General features: G+C 39.1%; 1 protein-coding gene across 1 annotated transcript; it reads left to right on the top strand.

Annotated features, from left to right (window-relative positions):
* Window positions 1-838: 838 nt before the first annotated feature.
* Window positions 839-24,875, top strand: pex6 (peroxisomal biogenesis factor 6). Its single transcript, XM_077233716.1, has 17 exons — window positions 839-2,023; window positions 3,557-3,726; window positions 3,812-3,901; window positions 4,213-4,318; window positions 4,412-4,548; window positions 5,661-5,772; window positions 10,796-10,995; window positions 11,080-11,266; window positions 12,281-12,357; window positions 12,435-12,567; window positions 14,127-14,332; window positions 15,620-15,681; window positions 15,781-15,889; window positions 18,991-19,107; window positions 19,189-19,266; window positions 19,346-19,485; window positions 23,725-24,875. Exons 1-17 carry the CDS (start codon window positions 872-874, stop codon window positions 23,859-23,861), a joined length of 3,213 nt encoding a protein of 1,070 aa, XP_077089831.1. The 5' UTR covers window positions 839-871; the 3' UTR covers window positions 23,862-24,875.
* The last annotated feature ends 29 nt before the right edge of the window (window positions 24,876-24,904 follow it).

The raw sequence follows: 24,904 nt of genomic DNA, 5'->3' as shown, positions 1-24,904 counted from the left end.
ATTTTATGTTAGGTAATAGTTCACCTATTAGTTCTGTTTCTAACAATGATCCACCAAATTACTTTGTTAATAGTGCAATGAATGTGGATTAAAATATCAACCTTTATTTTTAACTTAGACTTAGAGCATGCATTTCCATTATCTGACTGTGTAAGTTACAGAAGTTATCATATCAGAAAATCTTTTATAATTATGCAATTTTTAATGCAACACATAATAATCTTCACATGTTATATTTCACAACTCAAATGGATAAAACGACTATAAGCCAAATCTTTAACAGTTTTTCACTGGGTCAAACTGCCAAATATCACATGAAAGAAAATTATGTTATAAATGTTTTTGTTTTTTTGCAGACAGAATATTGACACTTATAGGAATATAAATATATTGTTAACACACATTTGTATTGAATAATTAATTTCATATCATAACATCATATCGTTTTATATAATCAATTAATATAATTTAAGTTAAGTAATTTTTTTTTTATTGTTGGGTGTCCAATAATTTCCTATTTCTTATGAGAAATACAATATTATTCCTCCAGGCGGCGCTTGATGGCTCAGAAAACGATTATTCTGTCTTGTTAGATAGATTGTACGCTAAAAAGTAAATACTATTTAAATGAAATAAATAGGTTATACATTAAACCAAACTTCTTTGGTTTTCCTATTACACGCTGATGTTTCAATATATAGACAAGACTATAATTCTGATTTGAAGGGGAAAAAATATCTTCTACCATTTACATTCCTGAAAGTAGCATTTACACAAAATAATAAATAATTTAAAGCAATAACAAAAATCTTCCGCTTATCCAGGAGCTGCCCGTTTATCTCGTTTCACTGCGCATGCGCGCGTCTTCAACATGGCGGCCCCCATGAAGCTGCTGTGTCTTGATGACTTTCCATCACATATCCATCCTCTACACGTGCTTATCAACAAATCACACTTCAGCCAGAAGTTTCCAGACTACACTGAACCCACATACGCGCTGTTATTTTCGCCGACGGACCAAGAGTCACCCTCTAATCGGGGCTTTTTGATGTGCGCGCACATCACTCCAGAGGAAGAGACCGATGTAAACAATCACACGTGTCTCGCTGTGCACGCGAGCAGATCTTTTCTCAAACACTACGGACTGAAGGAGCATTCGCTGGGAACGGTTCGTCCACAGTCCCTGCTGCCTTTAAAGAGGATTGTGCTCGGCGCTCGGACGAAGCAGAGCTTTAAATGGGCTTGTTCAGAGCAGTTCTGCAGTGGTTTGCTGGTCCTGTTGTCCTGCCCCGGGCAGACTCTTTTAGCGAGGCAGGGGGACTCGCTTCTGCTCCCCTTCCATCACTCACTGGGCGCTGCGCATGCGCAGATGTCCGAGGTGCTGGTGCTCGAGTGCACACCTGTGAGGCAGGGCAGGATCACAGTGGACACGAGTGTGCTGGTGTCGGACTGCAGAGATCTGGACCTGACCAACACCTCCTCCATCATGAGCACCAGACTGGCATGTTCCTCTCTCTGCGTGTCTGATTTCGCCCAGTACGCCAACAGCTTGAGCTCTGCCGGCTCTCTGCTCAACAGCAAAGTCTTAGACTTCAGTGCTTTCTTACAGGCTCTTGAATGCAGACTTGACATCCGGGTGGTTGATGTCTCCGATCTCCAGAAACCAGGAGGAATCCTGTCCAGACTAGAGCCGGGTGAAGGCTTGGACGTGGACAGCTGTGTATTTGTGAGCAAGAGCTTGTTGCTGAAGCTGGGTGTGTTTAACAGGGAGTGGGTCATAGTGTCCGTCCCAGCGGACAAGGCCAGGAAGACTCCTGTGTCTGCGAGTCCTGTCCTGGGACCGGGCGAGAGCGGCTGGAAGAGGCCGGGACGGGTTCATCTGGCCTCAGTCACAGCCTTCGACACGCTTCCACACCAGCACATGGATGGGAATGACAGTGTGGGCTTGATCTCAGCGGTTCAGTGGTTTAACCTGTCGGGGGGGATGGCACTGCCTGTCGGGAACAAGGCTATCAAAATTAAGGTGAAGACGTCTGGAATAACTCTGATAGGGATGCTCAAGTAATTTGAGTTTTAAAATATTAAATTCTCATTTTAAAATTGGGAATTTTAAAAAGAAAAATGTTTTTATCACAATATTACTATTAAAGGAGTAGTTCACTTCAGAATTAAAATGTCCAGATAATTTACTCTCTCCCACGTCATCTAAGATGTTCATGTCTTTCTTTCTTCAATTGAAAAGAAACGAAGGTTTTGGAGGAAAACATTCCAGGATTTTCTCCATATAGTGACTTCAATGGAGTCCAACGGGTTGAAGGTCCAAATGTGAGTTTCAGTGCAGCTTCACAGTCTCGAGTCTGATCTAGACTAACCAGTGGACATTTTCTAAAAAAATAAACATTTATATACTTTTTAACCACAAATGCTCGTCATATCTTGATATTGGGTGATTAAATTATCAGGAAAAAGTGAACTACTCCTTTAAGTGAACATTAGATGAATTGATATAATTTCATTGGTTGGTTTGAGATTAGAATGTTTTGCTAACATTCCCATTAAGTTATGAAAACATTTCTGAACATTGAAAACATCCAGTTTCTTGGTTATATGAACGTAAAGGAAACGTTCTGTTGATTCTTTCGTGGGACACTACTTTTGAATGTTCTCTGAACGCTCTGAAACTAATAGGAACATTACAAAAATGTTAGACAATTTTGAGAACATTAAAGTCTAGATTACTGAATGAACGTTTTATTAACGTTACTGGAAGGACGTTTGTTCGAAACTTTGAGAGAACCTTGACACAACGTTAGCTAAACTCTGGAGGAAATTCCCTGTTAGCTGAGATTTTCACAACACATTGTTTCAAAGCAGCTATACCGTAATTCATGATGTTAATGTATAATATTTTAATATCATGCCTTAAAGTGGCATTTAGCAGATTAGAGTGTGACGATAATATAGTTTACGTTTTGTGACGATATAAACAATCAAACAGTTGAGATTTGCTATATAATATATAGCCCTATCACTTTACTTGTGTTTACCGGATGCATGCGAATAAAGAATTTATATATATATATATATATATATATAACATATGTAGAGCTGTGCGATAAGGTAGTTTACATTTTGCGATGATATAAACAATCATGCAGCTGAGATTTATTATATAGTATAAATCACCTGACGTGAGTTTACAGTACTGAATGGGTTAACCGTGGGTTATTTTTAAATGTGCTTTATAAATAAATAATTAAATGAAATTATTGTCACATTTACGTAGAAAAAGTCTTTATAAATACTGAATTAATTGACTAAATTAGCTACACAAGCATTTTTTTAAAAAGCTACAGAGTTCAAGAGGTCATCATTCATAACTGGAATGATTATACACTTTATTTAGTGTTGAACGAGCTGTAAATGAACACTTGTTTGGATCAGAATGAGCAGAAAGGCTCTGCTGGTCTCGGATATCTTCAGTCTGTGTATGGTGATGTCCAGGACGCTGTGCTGTACGATGATGAGCATGTGTGTGTGTGTCTGGATCCAGCAGAGGTGGAGTGAGGAGTCTCAGCACAGCGAGGCTCAGACGTCTGCGAGCGCGTGTCGGTCTGCGGCGCCGGCGTTCGCTCGAGAGCTGCACATCGAAGCCGTCGTGTCTCCTGACTACGCCTCGCACGGGCCCTTCGACACACTCCTGCACACGCACTTCAGCTCACCCAGGTGCTCACTGAGCGTTTCACACGTTCATCAGTCTCTCTCTCTCTGTCTGTGTGTGTTTTTCCCTGAATGCTGTGTGTGTTTCCAGGCTTGTTCAGAAGGGGAATATACTGGGAATCCCGTCGGAAGGACATCCTGATCTGATAGAGAACAGCTCTGAAGGACTCCTCAGCTGCAGGTCTATCTCCAGCAGATCCTCTACTGTCTCGTTTCTGCCCTGTTGTGACGTATATCTGAGTGAAACGCTTCAGGAACAAGAACAAATGTGGGCGGGGCTTGGTTTAGTTGATTGGATGGTTGTGGTTTGCTATTGGCTGATCTCATGTGATTGACAGGTTATAGCCCCACCCTCGTTATCAGAGCAGAGAAGAGATGCTGCAAGAGGAAGATATTCTGATTCAAGAATATAAGGAACATGAATTAAAACAAATGATGATATGCATTTAAAACCTTTGATAGTCAGACTCACACAGGTTTTGTGATTGGCAGGTGGCCAGTGCTGTATTTCAGAGTAAAGCAGGTGTGTGGTTTTTCTGCGGAGGAGGACGAGGGTTCTGCATATCTGGCTGATTCCAGTCACACTTCACTATACATGGTGAGAAATGAAGACAGTCGAGAGTCAGAGTCTTCTCTGTGATATCGCACAGAGTCATGTGCAGATTGCTGAAGCTGTGATTGGCTGTCACAGGGAGGCTCCGCCCACAGCCCGTGTCCCTGCTCTGTGCTGCCGAAGGGCTGGTCTCTCTGCAGGAGTCTCAGTCCGGCTGGCCTGTGCAGCGCTGTGGAGAAACTGCTGAGTGCCATCCAGCCGCACCTCACCGAGAGGTACACTTCTGACCTCTTCTCACAGTGTACAGCTGCAGAAAAGGATCTGCAATTCTGCGATATAAACTTGCAATTCTGACTTTTCCCCCTTGCAATTGTTTATTTCACGTAATTCTTACTTTATAACTCAAAATTGCAAGTTTATTTCACGTAATTCTGACTTTATTACTCAAAATTGCTAGTTTGACCTAATTCTGACTTTAAAACTCAAAATTGCGTTTATTTAATGTAATTCTGACTTTATAACTCAAAATTGCAAGTTTATTTCACATAATTCTGACTTTATAACTCAAAATTGCTAGTTTATTTAATGTAATTCTGACTTTATAACTCAAAATTGCAAGTATATTTCATCTAATTCTGACTTTATAACTCAAAATTGTTAGTTTATTTCATGTAATTCTGACTTTATAACTCAAAATTGCAGGTTTATTTAATGTAATTTTACTTTATAACTCAAAATTGCAAGTTTATTTAATGTAATTCTGACTTTATAACTCAAAATTGCAAGTTTCACCTAATTCTGACTCTATAACTCAAAATTGCACGTTTATTTCACCTAATTCTGACTTTGTAACTCAAAATTGCAAGTTTATTTAACCTAATTCTGACTTTATACCTCAAAATTGCAAGCTTAAATCTTTGAAAAAAGGAGGCAATTCTGAGAAAAAAAAATCCGACTTAATTTTCACAATCACAACTTCATTTTTTACAATTGCAACTTTATATCTTGCAATTTTGACTTTATAAATTAGTTTATAACTATTTCTGATGTAATTATGACAAAAGCTTCTCGTGTTTATATTAACAGAACCTTGTATCAATATATTAAATAAATTAACCACAATTTTGTGATTCTCTACTGTATATTCTTCAATAAAAACAGTAAGGAGGGAAAAATAGAAACATGATTTCAGTTTACATCTCGATTTTATGTGTTTTTAAGGCTGGATTTAAATGTATTTATTCATGCTAATCTATTAATTGAAGCATGTGTAAGTCCTGCTGCCCTCTGTTGGAGAACTACTTAATTGGAAGATGTTTTAACTTGTAGCTGAAGTGACAATATGCTAAATAAAACATTTATATTTTTAAACATTATTATATCGCAGCTCTCTTACATTAACCCGAGGCTGTTCAGTTCTCCTGATGGGTCCGAGTGGCAGTGGGAAAGTTACCGTGGTGAAAGCAGCTAGCAGGAGGCTACATCTGCATCTGATTAAGGTGATCTGGGATTTTCCTTCATTATAGTTCTTGAGTCTTGAGTTTTTCTGCAGTTATGATGAGCATCAAGATCTTCATAAGTTCAGTCTCTCGTGAAGCGCACAGTAAACACAATTGATTCAGATAGAGTTTAATGTTAGCATGTCGCTAACAAACGTGATGCTCTAAGAAGCATAAAAACACAAATATTGGGTGAAATTGTACATTTTATTCATATAATTGACCTATTTTCATAGGTGTTATTTCTGATGTTCTGATATTTAATGGTCTGATATTTAATGGTCTGATGATCTGATATGTATTGGTGTGATGGTCTGATATTGAATGGTCTGATGTTCTGATATTGAATGGTCTGATGTTCTGATATTGAATGGTCTGATGGTCTGATGATCTGATATTGAATGGTCTGATGATCTGATATTGAATGGTCTGATGTTCTGATATTGAATGGTCTGATGATCTGATATTGAATGTTCTGATGTTCTGATATTTAATGGTCTGATGTTCTGATATTGAATGGTCTGATGGTCTGATGATCTGATATTGAATGTTCTGATGTTCTGATATTGAATGTTCTGATGTTCTGATATTGTATGGTCTGATGGTCTGATGATCTGATATTGAATGTTCTGATGATCTGATATTGAATGTTCTGATGTTCTGATATTGAATGGTCTGATGTTTTGATATTGAATGGTCTGATGATCTGATATTGAATGGTCTGATGTTCTGATATTGAATGGTCTGATGGTCTGATGATCTGATATTGAATGTTCTGATGATCTGATATTGAATGTTCTGATGTTCTGATATTGAATGGTCTGATGTTTTGATATTGAATGGTCTGATGATCTGATATTGAATGGTCTGATGTTCTGATATTTAAGGGTCTGATGTTCTGATATTGAATGGTCTGATGTTCTGATACTGAATGGTCTGATGATCTGATATTGAATGGTCTGATGTTTTGATATTTAAGGGTCTGATGTTCTGATATTGAATGGTCTGATGTTCTGATATTGAATGGTCTGATGATCTGATATTGAATGGTCTGATGATCTTATATTTAATGGTCTGATGTTCTGATATTTAATGGTCTGATGATCTGATATTGAATGGTCAGACGATCTGATATTTAATGGTCTGATGATCTGATATTGAATGGTCTGATGTTCTGATGTTGAATGGTCTTATGTTCTGATATTGAATGGTCTGATGATCTGATATTGAATGGTCTGATGGTCTGATATTGAATGGTCTGATATTCTGATATTGAATGGTCTTATGTTCTGATATTGAATGGTCTGATGTTCTGATATTGAATGAATGGTCTGATGTTCTGATATTGAATGGTCTGATGTTCTGATATTGAATGGTCTGATGATCTTATATTTAATGGTCTGATGTTCTGATATTTAATGGTCTGATGATCTGATATTGAATGGTCAGACGATCTGATATTTAATGGTCTGATGATCTGATATTGAATGGTCTGATGTTCTGATGTTGAATGGTCTTATGTTCTGATATTGAATGGTCTGATGATCTGATATTGAATGGTCTGATGGTCTGATATTGAATGGTCTGATATTCTGATATTGAATGGTCTTATGTTCTGATATTGAATGGTCTGATGTTCTGATATTGAATGAATGGTCTGATGTTCTGATATTGAATGGTCTGATGTTCTGATATTGAATGGTCTGATGATCTGATATTTAATGGTCTGATGTTCTGATATTGAATGGTCTGATGTTCTGATATTGAATGGTCTGATGATCTGATATTGAATGGTCTGGTGTTCTGATATTGAATGGTCTGATATTCTGATATTGAATGGTCTTATGTTCTGATATTGAATGGTCTGATGATCTGATATTGAATGGTCTGGTGTTCTGATATTGAATGGTCTGATGTTCTGATATTGAATGGTCTGATGTTCTGATATTGAATGAATGGTCTGATGTTCTGATATTGAATGGTCTGATGTTCTGATATTGAATGGTCTGATGATCTGATATTTAATGGTCTGATGTTCTGATATTGAATGGTCTGATGTTCTGATATTTAATGGTGTGATGTTCTGATATTGAATGGTCTGATGATCTGATATTTAATGGTCTGAGATTCTGATATTGAATGGTCTGATGATCTGATATTGAATGGTCTGATGTTCTGATATTGAATGGTCTGATGATCTGATATTGAATGGTCTGATGATCTGATATTGAATGGTCTGATGATCTGATATTGAATGGTCTGATGTTCTGATATTGAATGGTCTGATGTTCTGATATTTAATGGTCTGATGGTCTGATGTTCTGATATTGAATGGTCTGATGATCTGATATTGAATTGTCTGAAGATCTGATATTGAATGGTCTGATGTTCTGATATTTAATGGTCTGATGATCTTATATTTAATAGTCTGATTTTCTGATATTGGATGGTCTGATGTTCTGATGTTTAATGGTCTGATGATTTGATATTGAATGGTCTGATGATCTGATATTGAATGGTCTGATGTTCTGATATTTAATGGTCTGATGATCTTATATTTAATAGTCTGATTTTCTGATATTGGATGGTCTGATGTTCTGATGTTTAATGGTCTGATGATTTGATATTGAATGGTCTGATGTTCTGATATTGAATGGTCTGATGTTCTGATATTGAATGGTCTGATGATCTGATATTTAATGGTCTGATGTTCTGATATTGAATGGTCTGATGTTCTGATATTTAATGGTCAGACGATCTGATATTTAATGGTCTGATGATTTGATATTGAATGGTCTGATGTTCTGATATTGAATGGTCTGATGTTCTGATATTTAATGGTCTGATGGTCTGATGATCTGATATTGAATGGTCTGATGTTCTGATATTGAATGGTATGATGATCTGATATTGAATGGTCTGATGTTCTGATATTTAATGGTCAGACGATCTGATATTTAATGGTCTGATGATTTGATATTGAATGGTCTGATGTTCTGATATTGAATGGTCTGATGTTCTGATATTTAATGGTCTGATGGTCTGATGATCTGATATTGAATGGTCTGATGTTCTGATATTGAAAGGTCTGATGATCTGATATTGAATGGTCTGATGTTCTGATATTTAATGGTCAGACGATCTGATATTTAATGGTCTGATGATTTGATATTGAATGGTCTGATGTTCTGATATTGAATGGTCTGATGTTCTGATATTTAATGGTCTGATGGTCTGATGATCTGATATTGAATGGTCTGATGTTCTGATATTGAAAGGTCTGATGATCTGATATTGAATGGTCTGATGTTCTGATATTTAATGGTCTGATGATCTGATATTGAATGGTCTGATGATCTGATATTGAATTGTCTGATGATCTGATATTGAAAGGTCTGATGATCTGATATTGAATGGTCTGATGTTCTGATATTTAATGGTCTGATGATCTGATATTGAATGGTCTGATGATCTGATATTGAATTGTCTGATGATCTGATATTGAATGGTATGATGTTCTGATATTGAATGGTCTGATGATCTGATATTGAATGGTCTGATGTTCTGATATTGAATGGTCTGATGTTCTGATATTGAATGGTCTGATGTTCTGATTTTTAATGGTCTGATGATCTGATATTGAATGGTCTGATGTTCTGATATTGAATGGTCTGATTTTCTGATATTGAATGGTCTGATGTTCTGATATTTAATGGTCTGATGATCTGATATTGAATGGTCTGATGATCTGATATTGAATGGTCTGATGATCTGATATTGAATGGTCTAATTTTCTGATATTGAATGGTCTGATGTTCTGATATTGAATGGTCTGATGTTCTGATATTGAATGGTCTGATGATCTGATATTTAATTGTCTGATGATCTGATATTGAATGGTCTGATGTTCTGATATTGATCTGATATTGAATGGTCTGATGTTCTGATATTGAATGGTCTGATGATCTGATATTGAATGGTCTAATGTTCTGATATTGAATGGTCTGATGTTCTGATATTGAATGGTCTGATGTTCTGATATTGAATGGTCTGATGATCTGATATTTAATTGTCTGATGATCTGATATTGAATGGTCTGATGTTCTGATATTGATCTGATATTGAATGGTCTGATGTTCTGATATTGAATGGTCTGATGATCTGATATTGAATGGTCTAATGATCTGATTTTGAATGGTCTGATGTTCTGATATTGAATGGTCTGATGATCTGATATTGAATGGTCTGATGATCTGATATTGAATGGTCTGATGTTCTGATATTGAATGGTCTGATGATCTGATATTTAATTGTCTGATTATCTGATATTTAATGGTCTGATGATCTGATATTGAATGGTCTGATGATTTGATATTGAATGGCCTGATATTCTGATATTGAATGGTTTGATGGTCTGATATTGAATGGTCTGATGTTCTGACATTTAATGGTCTGATGATCTGATATTGAATGGTCAGATGTTCTAATATTGAATGGTCTGATATTCTGATATTGAATGGTCTGATGTTCTGATATTGAATGGTCTGATGTTCTGATATTTAATGGTCTGATGATCTGATATTGAATGGTCTGATGTTCTGATATTGAATGGTCTGATGTTCTGATATTTAATGGTCTGATGATCTGATATTGAATGGTCTGATGGTCTGATGTTTAATGGTCTGATGTTCTGGAATTGAATGGTTTGATGGTCTGATATTGAATGGTGTGATGTTCTGATATTTAATGGTCTGATGATCTGATATTGAATGGTCTGATGATCTGATATTGAATGGTCTGATGTTCTGATATTTAATGGTCTGATTTTCTGATATTGAATGGTCTGATTATCTGATATTGAATGGTCTGATGTTCTGATATTGAATGGTCTGATGATCTGATATTGAATGGTCTGATGGTCTGATATTGAATGGTCTGATGGTCTGATATTGAATGGTTTGATGGTCTGATATTTAATGGTCTGATATTTAATGGTCTGATGATCTGATGTTCTCCCGCTCAGGTGGACTGTGTGACTCTCTGCGCCGACACTGCAGCCGCGTGCGAGGCTAAGATGAAGTCAGTCTTCGAGAGAGCAGAGCTCCATCACCCATGTGTTTTGCTGATGAGAAACCTGCATCTGCTCGGCCAACGGGACGGCACCGAGACCGACTCCAGGGTCACGGCCTCGCTCTGCCGGCTCGTGGCAGATGCTCATGCCAGGTGAGGCTCAGACACTACAACACCTGCAGGGTGAAGGGAAGTTCTGCTGGTTTATCACCCTGGCCCTCTCCTCTTCTCCTGCAGTGTAGTTGTGGTGGGGTCTGTGAGCGGACAGAGAGAGTTGTCCTCAGATGTGATGGCAGCGTTTGTGCACCAGGTGGCGATAGAGAGCCTGTGCGAGGAGCAGCGCAGGACGATGCTGGCCAGCCTCAGTGAGGACCTGCTATTGGGAAAAGACGTCAATCTGGGCAAGATAGCCAAACACACAGCTGTGAGAACATCATCTGACTGATCATCCATCTCTGCTTTCAATGGAAATTGCTGCATTGAGGGAGTAGTTGACTTCAGAATTAAAATATCGTGATAATTTACTTACCCCTACATCATCCAAGCTGTTCATGTCTTTCGTTCTTTAGTCGAAAAGAAATGAAGGTTTTTGAGGAAAACATTCCAGGATTTTCTCCATATAGTGACTTCAATGGAGTCCAACGGGTTGAAGGTACAAATGTGAGTTTCGGTGCAGCTTCAAAGTCTCGACACGATCCAGCCGAGGAATAAGAGTCTGATCTAGACTAACTATTGCTCATTTTATAAAAAAAAAAAACATTTATATACTTTTAACCACTAATGCTGGTCTTGCACTAGCTGTGATGAGACGCACATTGCGTACTCACGCTGAAAGGACACGCGTGACGTAGGCGGAAGAACCGACCCAGTGTTTACTAAGCCAACATCCAAAGACTAAGTCAAACACCATTTACAAAAAATAAATAAAATAAAAGGTAAAACAACGATGTCGGACGATTTTGAAGTTGGAGGAAAAAATGAGAGTTTTTGGCCCTACTCTACCTTTTTGAACCGGAGCACGCTTGAATTTTCCAACATAATGCATGAAGTCGTGGACGTGCAAGACGAGCATTTGAGGTTAAAAAGTATATAAATGTTTTTTGTTATAAATGTCCGCTGGTTTGTCTAGATAAGACTCTTATTCCTCGGCTGGATCGTGTCGAGACTTTGAAGCTGCACTGAAACTCACATTTGGACCTTCCATTGGACTCCATTGAAGTCACTATATGGAGAAAATCCTGGAGTGTTTTCCTCAAAAAACCTTCATTTCTTTTCGACTGAAGAAAGAAAGACATGAATATCTTGGATGACATGGGGAAGACTAAATTAAAAGGAAATTTAAATCTGAAGTGAACTAAACCTTTAAATCACATTACGGAGGTAAAATGGATTCCCAGAACCGTTTCTTGTTGACTTTGTTTCTGTGTTGTTTCTGTAGGGTTTTGTTTTAGGAGATCTTTGCGCACTTCTTACCAATGCTGGAAGAGCCGCTCACAGAAGACTTCTGAAGACGTAGTAAGTGTTTGGCTGCGCTCAGTGTCTCCACTCATGGTTTTTGTTCCTGAAACTGTAGAGGTGTTTTTGCTGTGTAGTTTTCCAGAAGGGGCGAGTGAACAGGACGAGGAGGATCTGTGTGTGTCTGGCGTGAGCGTCTCGTCTGAGGACTTCAGCTCGGCACTGGACGTCCTGCAGGACGCACATGCACACGCCATTGGAGCGCCTAAAGTACAGCTGCCATGTTTTTTGTGTTTTCTTAGAACAGAAGTACTCTTTAGCATACTTTAAAAATCAGTTCTTATTATAAAAATAATATATTTTTGATAAGAATTTACAGTTACACTTTATTCTTTGTTACATTGTAATTATACATTCAAGTACTGAGTAATAATAATTAAATGAATGTACTGATATAGGGTTAGGTTTATGATTAGTTGCATGTACTTATGCATAATTTTCTGTTATTACTATAATAACTACATGTATAACAAGGTCACTGTAAAATACTGATTTTACATACATATAACATATACTCAAGTGCAAGCTGAATGTAATGTTTTTGCACAATTAATTGCATGTTCATTGCAAATCAATTTATCTTACATTTAAATACAATTAGCTGAACTTTAGAGTGTTTTTGACCCACTTAAGTAGGACTTCGAGGCATAGGGAGCTGCACGAGTCTATGGCAGAGAAGCCCACCAGAGCGCCAGAATGAGTGTCTGGCTATAAAGCAGGAGATCTGACATACTGTAGGATCCTCAGATTAAATCAGTCTGAAGCGACAAACTCTTTGTCATGCAGCAATATAGCACGGCCTGAAACGCAGTCAAGTCACCTTTATTTATATAGCGCTTTTTACAATACAGATTGTTTCAAAGCAGCTTTACAGAGATAACAGGAAAATAATGTTGTAATAATATTGTTAAATATAAAATTAAATGTCCCCAACTAAGCAAGCCTAAAGCCAATGGCGAAAAAGGCGAAAAAGGCGACAGTTCCCGCATCTCAGGGAACCGAGGTTACGTAAGTAACCGAGTTGAGAGGGAGAAGACCCTCTGAACCTTTACTTGCGTAACCTCGCTTCCCTGAGATACGGGAATGAGTACTGCGTTTCAGGCCGTGCTATATTGCTGCACGTCTCAGAGTTCGTCACTTCAGTCTGATTAAATCTGAGGATCCTACAGTATGTCAGATCGCCTGCTTTATAGCCAGACACTCATTCTGGCGCTCTGGTGGGCTTCTCTGCCATACACTCGTGCAGCTCCACTGCAGAATTCGGAGAAAAAGCAGTTTTCCCCATAACAGCATCTAGCGACACAGTACGAGTAAAGCATCTCAGGGAACCGAGGTTACGTAAGTAACCGAGTACGTTTTTATACGAAAATGCACTTGTTAAAAGTGCACTTAAGTGTGTTAAGAAACAGTCATAAAAGTGTCTCTCTTTAAGTGCACTTAAGTGGATTTTTTTTTATTAATAATACGTTATATGCCAGTAAAGTAATTAAAAAATATACTTTTTTAGATTTGAAATACACTACAAGTGCACATTCAATACAATTAAAAGCACTTTTTTTTCTCACAGGTATTGTTTTCATGTTTAAAGCACATTCAATACAATTAAAAGCACTTTTTTTCCTCACAGGTATTGTTTTCATGTTTAAATGTGTTCTTAAAGTCATCAGAACATTGTCATAATTTACTATTTACTGAAGTAGCAGTAAAGTGTGATGATTGGAGCTGTGTTTGCGCTGAAGGCTGAGAGCTAGTCGTCTGGTGTGTGTCAGATCCCGGCGGTGCGATGGCAGGACGTCGGTGGACTGCAGCAGGTGAAGGAGGAGATTCTGGACACCATTCAGCTTCCCCTGGATCACCCGGAGCTGCTCTCGCTGGGCCTGCGGCGCTCCGGCCTGCTGCTCTACGGGCCGCCCGGCACCGGCAAAACCCTGCTGGCGAAAGCCGTCGCCACCGAATGCACCATGACCTTCCTCAGGTGAGTGTGTGAGGAGTGCAACACAATGAATCAACATGCTTTATAGTGCTGGGCGGTATACCGGTGTTTAGGGCTGTAACAATACACCAAACCCAAGATTCGGTTCGTATAACGATTTTTGAGGAGAGAAAAAAAGAGAGATTTTGAGGGAACAAAATATATTTTTATTAAATAACATTTGAAAATCCTACAGGTAAATCTTCTATAAATATTTGTGAGTCTTCATTTTCTTTTGTTTGCCTACTCCAGTTCTTGTTAAAACTCACTAGATATGTTTATTCTGTGCATTTTGGGCACTTTTTGTGTGAAATCATATTTATTTCGTCCATCAAAATCGTGCTTTCACTTTAATTGAGCGTGAAAATAGACTCTGCGCCGAAACCCGGGCTTCACTGCTGCTCACTCGGCGAATTTATCCTCAACTAGTTTAGTGGTGTAGGTCTACATATTTTATAATGTTAACTTATACTACTAATAGTAATTTAAAGATGTGGTAGCACTGGATCACAGGATAACTCTGGGAGTTGGGAGGGGTGTGTGGCGATTCTGTCTTCTCACACAGGCTCGTGGATCTGAGTGTCTCATTTCGGTTTCATATCGCATATCATTACAGCCCTATCGGTGTTTATTGTTGGGAACGCGGCGCGACACTGTTTGAGAGGGTCTTTTCACTGTTCACTGTGGTGATGCTCAGATGTGTGTGTTACTGAGCCTGACGGTGAAGATGGAGAGGTTAAACTATAATTGATCGCTGTCAAATTATATTGGTGTGTCCCATACATTGGTTCACAATATCAACACTGCCCGCCACAAATAGACTTTCCAGAAGGTTTTGACATCGTTGAATAAACATGAGAGCTGCACGTTTCTCTCGTTTTTTTGGCACCGGTGATTTAATGAACGTGTCTTTGAAGGAAACTGACTGTTTTTAGAAAAGTTTATCTTTCTTTCTCTTTCCTGATAAAGCAGTGTTTACGAACGAGATCTGTGCCTCTCCTGCTGGCACATCTTTGTAAACACTGCAAACCTGTATTAATACTAGTGTGGATTTTTTCTACAATATTCACTCATGAAAGTAAAATAGGGCAGTTTAAGTCAATCTACTGCAGTATTTCCTCTCAATCAGTAGAAATTGTGGTTAACACTCAGTCATGCTTGAAACAAATAATACTACCGCAATATACCGTGAAACCGGTATAATTTTGAAAAATACCGTGATATAAATTTTTGGTCATACCGCCCAGCACTAGCTTTCATATAATGACTGTGTGTGGTGTTTGTTTTCAGTGTGAAGGGTCCTGAACTCATCAACATGTACGTCGGTCAGAGTGAAGAGAACATTCGAGAGGGTAAGAGTAACTAAATTAACTCAATCTAGTGATGCATATGAGCTGATTTCCACTATATTGTATTGAGCTTGTTACTGTTTCCCCCTCGGTCTCCGTCAGTGTTCAGTAAGGCCAGAACTGCTGCTCCCTGTATTATTTTCTTCGACGAGCTGGACTCTTTGGCTCCTAATAGAGGCCACAGTGGAGACTCAGGAGGGGTGATGGACAGGTCAGCATCACAAAACCTTAACGCTAACGCCACATGTGCACATTGTTGCTGCTAAACTTAAAAAAATAGCAACACTAGTTCTTCTGTATTAGTAGTACTTGGGTATGAGAATGCGGTATAATTAATAAGGCCCTAATATACTTCAAGAACTGGTGTAACGTCATTTGGAAAAGTTTGTTTCGGGAGTTCGTAACAGCTTACTGAAGGAACTGTCCATAAAGTTTCCATGAACTGCCATTGGTCCGTGACAGTGATGCGGCAGGTGGGTGTGGCTCTGAGGCTCCGCCTTCTTCTCTGGGTCATTTTCGAAATTTTGAAACACTGTTGTATATATCGCCCTATGTGAGTTTGCTACATTACATGCATATATATCCAACTTCATATAAAGAGCTGGGTGATAATATAGTTCACATTATGTGATGATAAATATAATCAAGATTTTCTATATTATATATTACTTAATGTGAATACACTGTATGAATTGATGGATATACTTATATATTCAACTTTATATAGAGAGCTGTGCGATAATATAGTTTACATCTTGTGACGAGATTTGTTATATATTATAAATTGCTTTCCATTCTATATATAACTAACTATATATAAAACTACTTATAGTACTTATAGTGGTTGTAGGTTGGAGTTATTAATTTGTTATGTGGTCATATCGAGGATTAGGAAACCTGTATATGTTCTTAATTTATAACAGTTTGATGACCAGACTAATTACAAGTACAGCAACAAAGTTAACTGTCCACCACCACTAGATGCAATGTTTACTTAAAGGTGCAATGTGTAAACATTTTGAGTATCTATTAACAGAAATGCAATATGACATCCATAATATGTGTTCAGTGGTGTATAAAGAACTTACTTAATAAACCTTATTGTTTTATTACCTTAGAATGAGGGTTTTATATCTACATAACCGCGGGAATCCCCTTCTATGAAGGTCGACATATTGTGACGTCATGTTTCTACCGTAGCCGACAGCGAACAAACAGCGCTACAGAGCGCGTTTCGTCACTACCTTGAAAGAGAAGCCGCAGAAAGCTAGAAGCTAGCCATAAACACCGTGAGTAGTGACTTTTCCCTTGTCAGTGGTGTAAATATGTAGTTGGATTGTTTCATGTAACTTAGTTCTTCTCCCTCGCTGTGTTATGGCTTTGCTATGTGGGGATAAATGTGCTGGTTACGTTCGTGAGACAGCTGATTAGTAGGCTACACTAGGCTAAAAAAAGAGTCTTGTCATTGACCGTAAAACAGTTAGAGGAATCACCAACCCGTCGATCTTGGAAGCATTTTAAGTCGATCGAGTTTCCAAAATCAGAGAAAAAAGCCTATTGTGTGTAATGAGTGGTGTCTAGGGGATGCGAGGCGCGCACGCTGTTACAATCATGTCATTTTTGCCGCGCGCACCTTTGGGCTCATGCGGACGCGTCGAGTTTAAACAAGGCTTAACGCTTTAACCAGCTCAGCCACAGTAACAGCTCATATTAGCCAGCTAAACTTTTACTACCCTGTTAGAAAAAATATATAGTTGCATAGTTTCATGTGGTTCTTCTCCCTCGCTGTATTATGGGTTTGCTATGTGGGGAGAATGTGCTGGTTACGTTCGTGAGACAATCAACTAATTACTATTATTATATTACGTATTAAGACCCTTGATCCTTACCTGACTATGGCTTTGTAAACTTTATCCATGATGTGGTTTATAATGGACTGTGGTACAGAAACTTGGTTTACTCTGGCTATTCTCTGCCGTCTCAGACGACGATGTTTGTCCCGTTTTAGCCACCGTAGCTTCTTCGAAAGGGAGAGGTGAGCAGTGGGCTGAGCCCTTAGTGTAAACTCGCAACCGAACCGCTAGATGTCGCTAAAAGTTACACACTGCACCTTTAAGAAATTTGAGAAAACTTGAGAAAATATACACTGTAAAAATGTTATGTTATACTTACTAAAGAAAAATATGGTAACAATATTACACATTATATTTTTGAGTAGTTTTTAAGGCTTTGTTTCTTTCATGGAATCTACCTGAATAAATCATGTAAAATCCCCTAAATGATTTAGCCTATGACAAAATGAAATCATTTTTTTTGTGAAATATGCGAATTTTAGTAAAAATGTTATTTTAAGTTGACTCTCAAAAGTGTGTGAATTAGAGTGAATGGAAATGCCCTGTTAATATTTTACTTTGAGCTGTATTGTATAATTAAAAGATTGTATACTATTAGCAAAGTTATTTCTAAATGATCAAAGCAACATGCACAGAGTATTAATACATGCAATTATTCACAAGCCTGGTGAGTATAAGCCCTACTCTTCTGCACAGCGGTAACCATCAAAACTTCAACATAATAGAAACTCTCGCAAGAGTCAAACATAACTGGACATTAAACATTAACAGATGTTTCCCTTTACTCAGAAACACTTAATAATTTCAATATTTACTCTCCATTTCCAGCCATGTGCAAAGCATGCTGGGAACTAACAATGGTGTCTCTAAATAAAACCGCATAATTGAACTAATTCTCTTAAAATTAATAGATGGCCTTTTTTCCCTAATTTTATCAGCTTAATCGGTTCCTCAATTCAAGCCTCAAAACTGTGTATGTTTCCTTTAATAAAAAATAGGAGAATGTATCTCTTGGTTTTATTAGTGAAGTGTTTTCAATATTTTCAATACTGTATACAACACTGAACCACAATTTTCTTAATAAAATATACACAATGTTTTTAATTTTCTTAATAACAATTACAAGACCTACGATTCATTTTTTACAGTGTAGTTTCTTAACTTTTTGATTAATATAGATATTTTTAAATAAGGAGTTTGTTCAATAGCATGTTAGTTTTTATATTTTGTGTCGTGAATCAAGAAACCTCAATTGTATTGGTCAAAGGATTGTTTGATTGGCAGACACTTTTAACCAAAGGGACTTGCATTGCATTGTTGGTACTCGTTCTATCAGCTATTGATTTCCCTGGGAATCGAACCCATGATATTGGCGATGCTAGTGCCATGATCTACTGTTTGAGCTACAAGACGGCTTGTTGCATCATGATAAGCCACGTTCTGTCACTTGTATCACTAGGGTTGTGTCGCAGCTTTTAGCTGAGCTGGATGGTCTTCATTCATCTGGAGACGTCTTTGTGATCGGAGCAACTAATCGTCCTGATCTGCTGGACCAATCATTGCTCAGGCCTGGCAGGTAAACAGATTCACATAACAGCTCTGCAATCGTTGTCTTGAAATGAAATGCATGCATTCTAACAATTTTTCCCTTTTTCAGATTTGATAAGTTGGTGTATGTTGGCGTGAATGAAGACAGAGAGTCGCAGCTGCAGGTTCTGAAGGCAATCTTACGCAAGTGAGTGTCTGTCATGACGTTCCTCTCTCTCAGTGCTTTAGTGTGTTACTGATAGTGACTCTCTGCTTTCTGCTTGGAGGTTTAAAGTGGATCCCAGCGTGTGTCTGTCGGAGGTCGTGGAGTCCTGCCCTCCTCAGCTGACCGGAGCCGATCTCTACGCGCTCTGCTCCGATGCCATGATGTGCGCTATCAAGAGGAAGATTTCACTCATCACTGAAGGTATGTGACAAGCAAATATTCAGTGCAGAGCAACAAATGTGGAAACCATCGGCTTTTTTGATTATATTACGCTGGGCTGACTAACCATGTCAAACTAAATGGCAAATGTTTGATGAAAATGCCATCACCTTCAGATCCTCAGAGCAATTATCATGCATTTCTGATTATTATCAATGTTGAAAACAGTTGTGCTGCTTCATATTGTTGTGGAAGCCGTGACACACTACCATTCAATGGTTTGGTGTAAGATTTATAAAAAAAAAGATAGAAATTAATACTTTTATTCAGCAAGGATGCATTCAATTGATCAAAAGGGACAGTAAAGACATTTATAATGTGAAATATATCAAATAAATGCTGTTCCTTTAAACTTTCTATTCATCAAAAAATCCTGGAAAAAATCACAGTTTCCACAAAAATGTTGAGGCTTTCAACATTGACAATTATATGAACCATTATTAATAATTGAACAATGATAATAGTGTAGCAACAAATCATCATATGAGAATGATTTCTGAATCATGTGACACTGAAGACTGGAGTAATGATGCTGAAAATTCAGCTTTGATCACAGGAATACATTACACTTTACTATTATCACGTCTTGCCTTAGTTTCAGTTTCTGTCAGTGTGTTTATTTTCCAGTGTTCCTTTGTTCTCCTTATCCTGCCACTAATCAGTTGTGATGGATACTCATTTACGATCACACCTGTTAGTCTTTAAGTTAATCCTCATTGTGTATTTAAGTTCCTCATTTCCTTTCATTCATTGTTGATTTTTGTTTGTGATATGCACACAGTTTGTTTGTCTTTCTTCACTTGGATTAGTAAACTACATTTTTATTGGAATTCCTGTGTCTACCTTCCTCTTCTTGGACTAAGCATGATAGATACTCGACCTAGAAAGGATTTATATGGAGCATGCAGTGGACTTTATCTTCCTCAATTTTTAGACTTCACAATAAGTTTTTGTCAGCTCACCCATCACTTTAATTTTAATAACGAAACAATTAAGTAATCTTACTGGGTTGGAGCTAATTATTATTGCCCGCCGGACCCACCCGACATGACCAGAGGAAGCTGGAGAGAAGCCCTCCTCAGGTGTCTGCAGTGCGCATGTCCCCAGCTAATGCCATCGCTCACGGCCAGCAACTTCCTTGCCTCCGCTGGTTCCCTCCAGTCCCTCGTCTCCTCCTCTATTGGTTCCACCCTTCAGGTTCGATTCGCCGCGTATCTTCCGGTCACCAGCTCTGCCTTGGAGAGTGGATCCCCTGGCTCGGGCCCCCAATCCAGTTTCTGCTCCTCGACGCCTCGGCTCCACCTGGGACCGTTGTCCTCACGCCTCCACCTCACAAATGGATCAGGAATTCCAGTTTCAGTTTCCTGTGTGATTCTTTTGTTCAGTCCAGTCTTCTGTCATGATACGAGGTGAGACAGGGAGATGAACTGAACAGGTTTTTATTCACAGATAGGTTTTGATCTTTTGGATCGTCAAACAGGTAAGTAAAGAGCATAAGCAGTACAAAGGACAGTCACACTTAACCGACAAGTCTCTCTCTTTGCAGGATGGAAGAAGCGCACGCAGATGAGATACAGTCTGATATATCGGTAGCTTGAGGAGGACGAAGAAGGTAAGCAAACACAGGTGAGCTGTGTGCTTATGAATGGTGTTTGATGAGGAAGCGACAGGTGTGGCAGGTTAGTATTCCATTGTGAACGCTTGGGTGGAGCTGATGGACCTGGTGAGCGTTCAGGCCTTCATCGACTGGGAATTTCATCTCAAAGAAACTTCTCAAACACCTCAGAATCAAGAAACTCCCCTGTTTAAAAATCCTGAACATCCATTCGATCCTGGGTGAGCTGCTTTGTCGAGGAATCATCACTCACTGTACACCATGTATCACGCTCAGTATTGGAGGGAGGAGATCTCACTTCTGGTGCTGGAAGGCTAAACCACTGATATCATCCTGGGAAACCCATGGATACAGATCCCCTCACCTAACGTTTCCTGGTCTACTGGAGAAATAACTGAGTGGAGCGAGTACAGCTTTGATCATTGTCAACAACTTCTAGTCAATCTCAACTCCACCACCATTGAGTCCAGAGGTGCAGTCCACCGTGTGTGTGCAGGAAGCATACAGGGCATTCAAGGATGTGTTCAGCAAGCAACCGGCAACTAAACTTCCACCTCAACGGCCTTGGGACTGCGCCATCGAGCTGGTACCTGGTGCCACGCTGCCCAAGGGTAGAATCTATCCTCTATCAATCCTGGAGGCAGAGGCTGGAGACATGGATGAATACATCAAGGAGGCCTTTAAAGGGATAGGTCACCCAAATATTAACAGATTATGAGTCTATGAGGCAATAGGGCCCAAGATTTGCTTGGTAACAAACATTCTTCAAGATATCTTCCATTGTGTTAAGCAGAACAAAGAAATGTATACAGGTTTGGACCACATTGAGGGTGAGTAAATGACAGAATTTTCATGTGGTTAACTATCCCTTTTAACAAGGGTTCATCCAACCATCTACTTCCCCTGCTGCTTCTTCGTGGCAAAAAAGAACGTAGGCTTGAGGCCGTGTATTGACTACAGATCTCTGAATGACCAGACGGTCAAGCATCATTATCCTCTTTCCCTGGTTCCAACAAAATGAGAGTTTCCTGGGTTACATTATTGACGGATGTGGCATCCAGATGGACCAGGGGAAGGTCCATGCTATCAGGAACTGGCTACAACCCACTCCCATCAAAGAGCTTCAACGTTTTCTGTATGAAAATGCATATTCTATAGGAAATTCATCGCCAACATCAGCTTGATTGCCTCTCCCATCACTTTATTACTGTGAACAGCCCAAGTCTCTGTCTTTCAAATCCAGCGTCCACTGAAGCATTTAACCAACTGAAAGAAGCCTTTTGCACCGGTGTCACGGATTCAGCCCCCATGCCATCAGCACCAGGTCCATCAGCACCAGGTCCATCAGCATCAGGTCCATCAGCTCCAAGTCCATCAGCTCCAGGTCCATCAGCTCCAGGTCCATCAGCTCCAGGTCCATCAGCTCCAGGTCCATCAGCTACAGGTCCATCAGCTACAGGTCCATCAGCTCCAAGTCCATCAGCTCCAGGTCCATCAGCACCAAGTCCATCAGCTCCAGGTCCATCAGCTCCAGGTCCATCAGCTACAGGTCCATCAGCTACAGGTCCATCAGCTCCAAGTCCATCAGCTCCAGGTCCATCAGCTCCAAGTCCATCAGCTCCAGGTCCATCCGCTACAGGTCCATCAGCTCCAGGTCCATCAGCACCAGGTCCATCAGCACCAGGTCCATCAGCACCAGGTCCATCAGCTCCAGGTCCATCAGCTCCAGGTCCATCAGCTACAGGTCCATCAGCTCCAGGTCCATCAGCTACAGGTCCATCAGCTCCAGGTCCAGGTCCATCAGCTCCAGGTCCATCAGCTCCAGGTCCATCAGCTCCAGGTCCATCAGCTCCAGGTCCATCAGCTCCAGGTCCAGGTCCATCAGCTCCAGGTCCAGGTCCATCAGCTCCAGGTCCATCAGCTCCTGGAGCTGATGGACCTGGAGCTGATGGACCTGGAGCTGATGGACCTGGTGCTGATGGACCTGGACCTGGTGCTGATGGACCTGGAGCTGGTGCTGATGGACCTGTAGCTGATGGACCTGGTGCTGATGGCATGCGGGCTGAATCCGTGACACAGACTCAACATGTTAAAAGTTTTCACTCCAGTGCAAATATTTGCAGTAAATTAAGAAACAACCATCAAAACAGTGTCTGTTCATTTGACAGTTCTACAGCTGAGATCCTGTTTATTTGTGAAGTTTCAAGGAAATTTTTTTCAAACCGAGAAGAAATTAAAACATTACATTTTATGCTGGAAACCCATGTGCTCACATTCCAGGTACTCTTCGATTCATAATGCATGTACTCTTCCTGCAGACATTATTCAATTGTCGTCTCCTACCATCCTTTATTTCTTTCAAGCAAGATAGTTTGTTATTTATCTGTTTAATTACACAGACTTGTATAGGAAACACTATCGCACACGGATGTACTGAGATTGAACACCACAGTAATGTTTGAGTATGTGCACCTGAGAAGTGATGACGTCTGTGTTTGTCTACTTGAATAAAGGATGTTTCTGGCCTGACTCTTTGTCTGTCTCTCTGGTTCTTTCTCAAAGTCTGGACTACGTTCCTTCATCTCTCTTCATGTGTGTGTCTGCAGGTGTGGACTCGGAGGCCGGCGCTCTGACTCTGTGTTCAGAAGACTTCAGACAGGCTCTGTCCGGCCTTCAGCCGTCCGTCTCTGAACAGCAGCTCGACAGATACAAACTCATCCAGCAGAAGTTCACCACAACATAACACTCATCCGGCTGAAATCATTACTCTAGTGCTGAATCGGGAAGCTTTGCACCGTGTCCTAACCAGACCTGATGTGATCAAGCTACTTTCAGTGGTGCACACTGTGTAATTGTAGAAGAGACTTGTCTGGTTAGGACACAGTAGAAATGATTTCTAAAGAAAACTAAAAAAGAGCATAAAATATGTAGTAAGTGGAACCTGCTCACGTTCACTTTCCTATCCCGCAGGATTTCTTTACATATTCCTTAATGGGTTTCAGACTTAATGCTTGAACGGAAATCAGTCAGGCGGAAAAATGCAGAAAGTCTTAATGCTAAGAGATGAGATTAAATATAATTTATGACTAGCACTGCAATAACCACAACTAAAGAGAAAGCGTTCAGCTAGACAGTGTGAGTTAATGTGTTTGTGATGAATTCGTGATTTTTCATAAAAAAACACAATATAAAATAGAACAGTTCACTTGAATCTTCCTCCTCAGGGGTTTCATTTAAACACACATTGGTCACACTTTATATCAAGTGCTTAGTTTTAGATCATTTAAGTAATAAACAATTAATTTGCTATGCAAAAGTTAAAAAGAGCTGATAACAGTGATTTATGTCTGTATATTTTTTTGAAATGTTAATAAGGAATAATTTTTTTTAAAAGAGACATTTTCTTGTTTTATAAATATGTAATTACTACTTAATTACTGTGTTGTTACTATATATAACAAAGGAAAAATGAACGACTTAATATAAAGTGTTACCATGTTTATTCAAAGAATTACTAAAAAGAAAACTGAAAGTAAACGTGATTCTTCAAACAAATCTTGGTGTCTGCTTTAACATAGTAGATAGAAGACAATATGAACACAAAAGACACAACTGTCAAAAGATTAATGAATTGTGTAAATTTCAAACTGTGCAAGCATATATTTTGACTCATTGTGCTGTAGCTTGATGCTGGAATCAAGTGCGAATGAGTGAATCTTATGAAAACCTTCAAGAAATGTCATTTTTCACCCCAAAATCTGAAGAAAATGTATCATTTATCATTTA

Source organism: Siphateles boraxobius, unplaced genomic scaffold (assembly GCF_051911475.1).
Source record: "Siphateles boraxobius isolate OS27281-9 unplaced genomic scaffold, OSU_SipBor_1 184, whole genome shotgun sequence".
Classification (NCBI taxonomy): Eukaryota; Metazoa; Chordata; class Actinopteri; order Cypriniformes; family Leuciscidae; genus Siphateles; species Siphateles boraxobius.
This window is presented reverse-complemented; position numbering and strand designations above follow the sequence as displayed.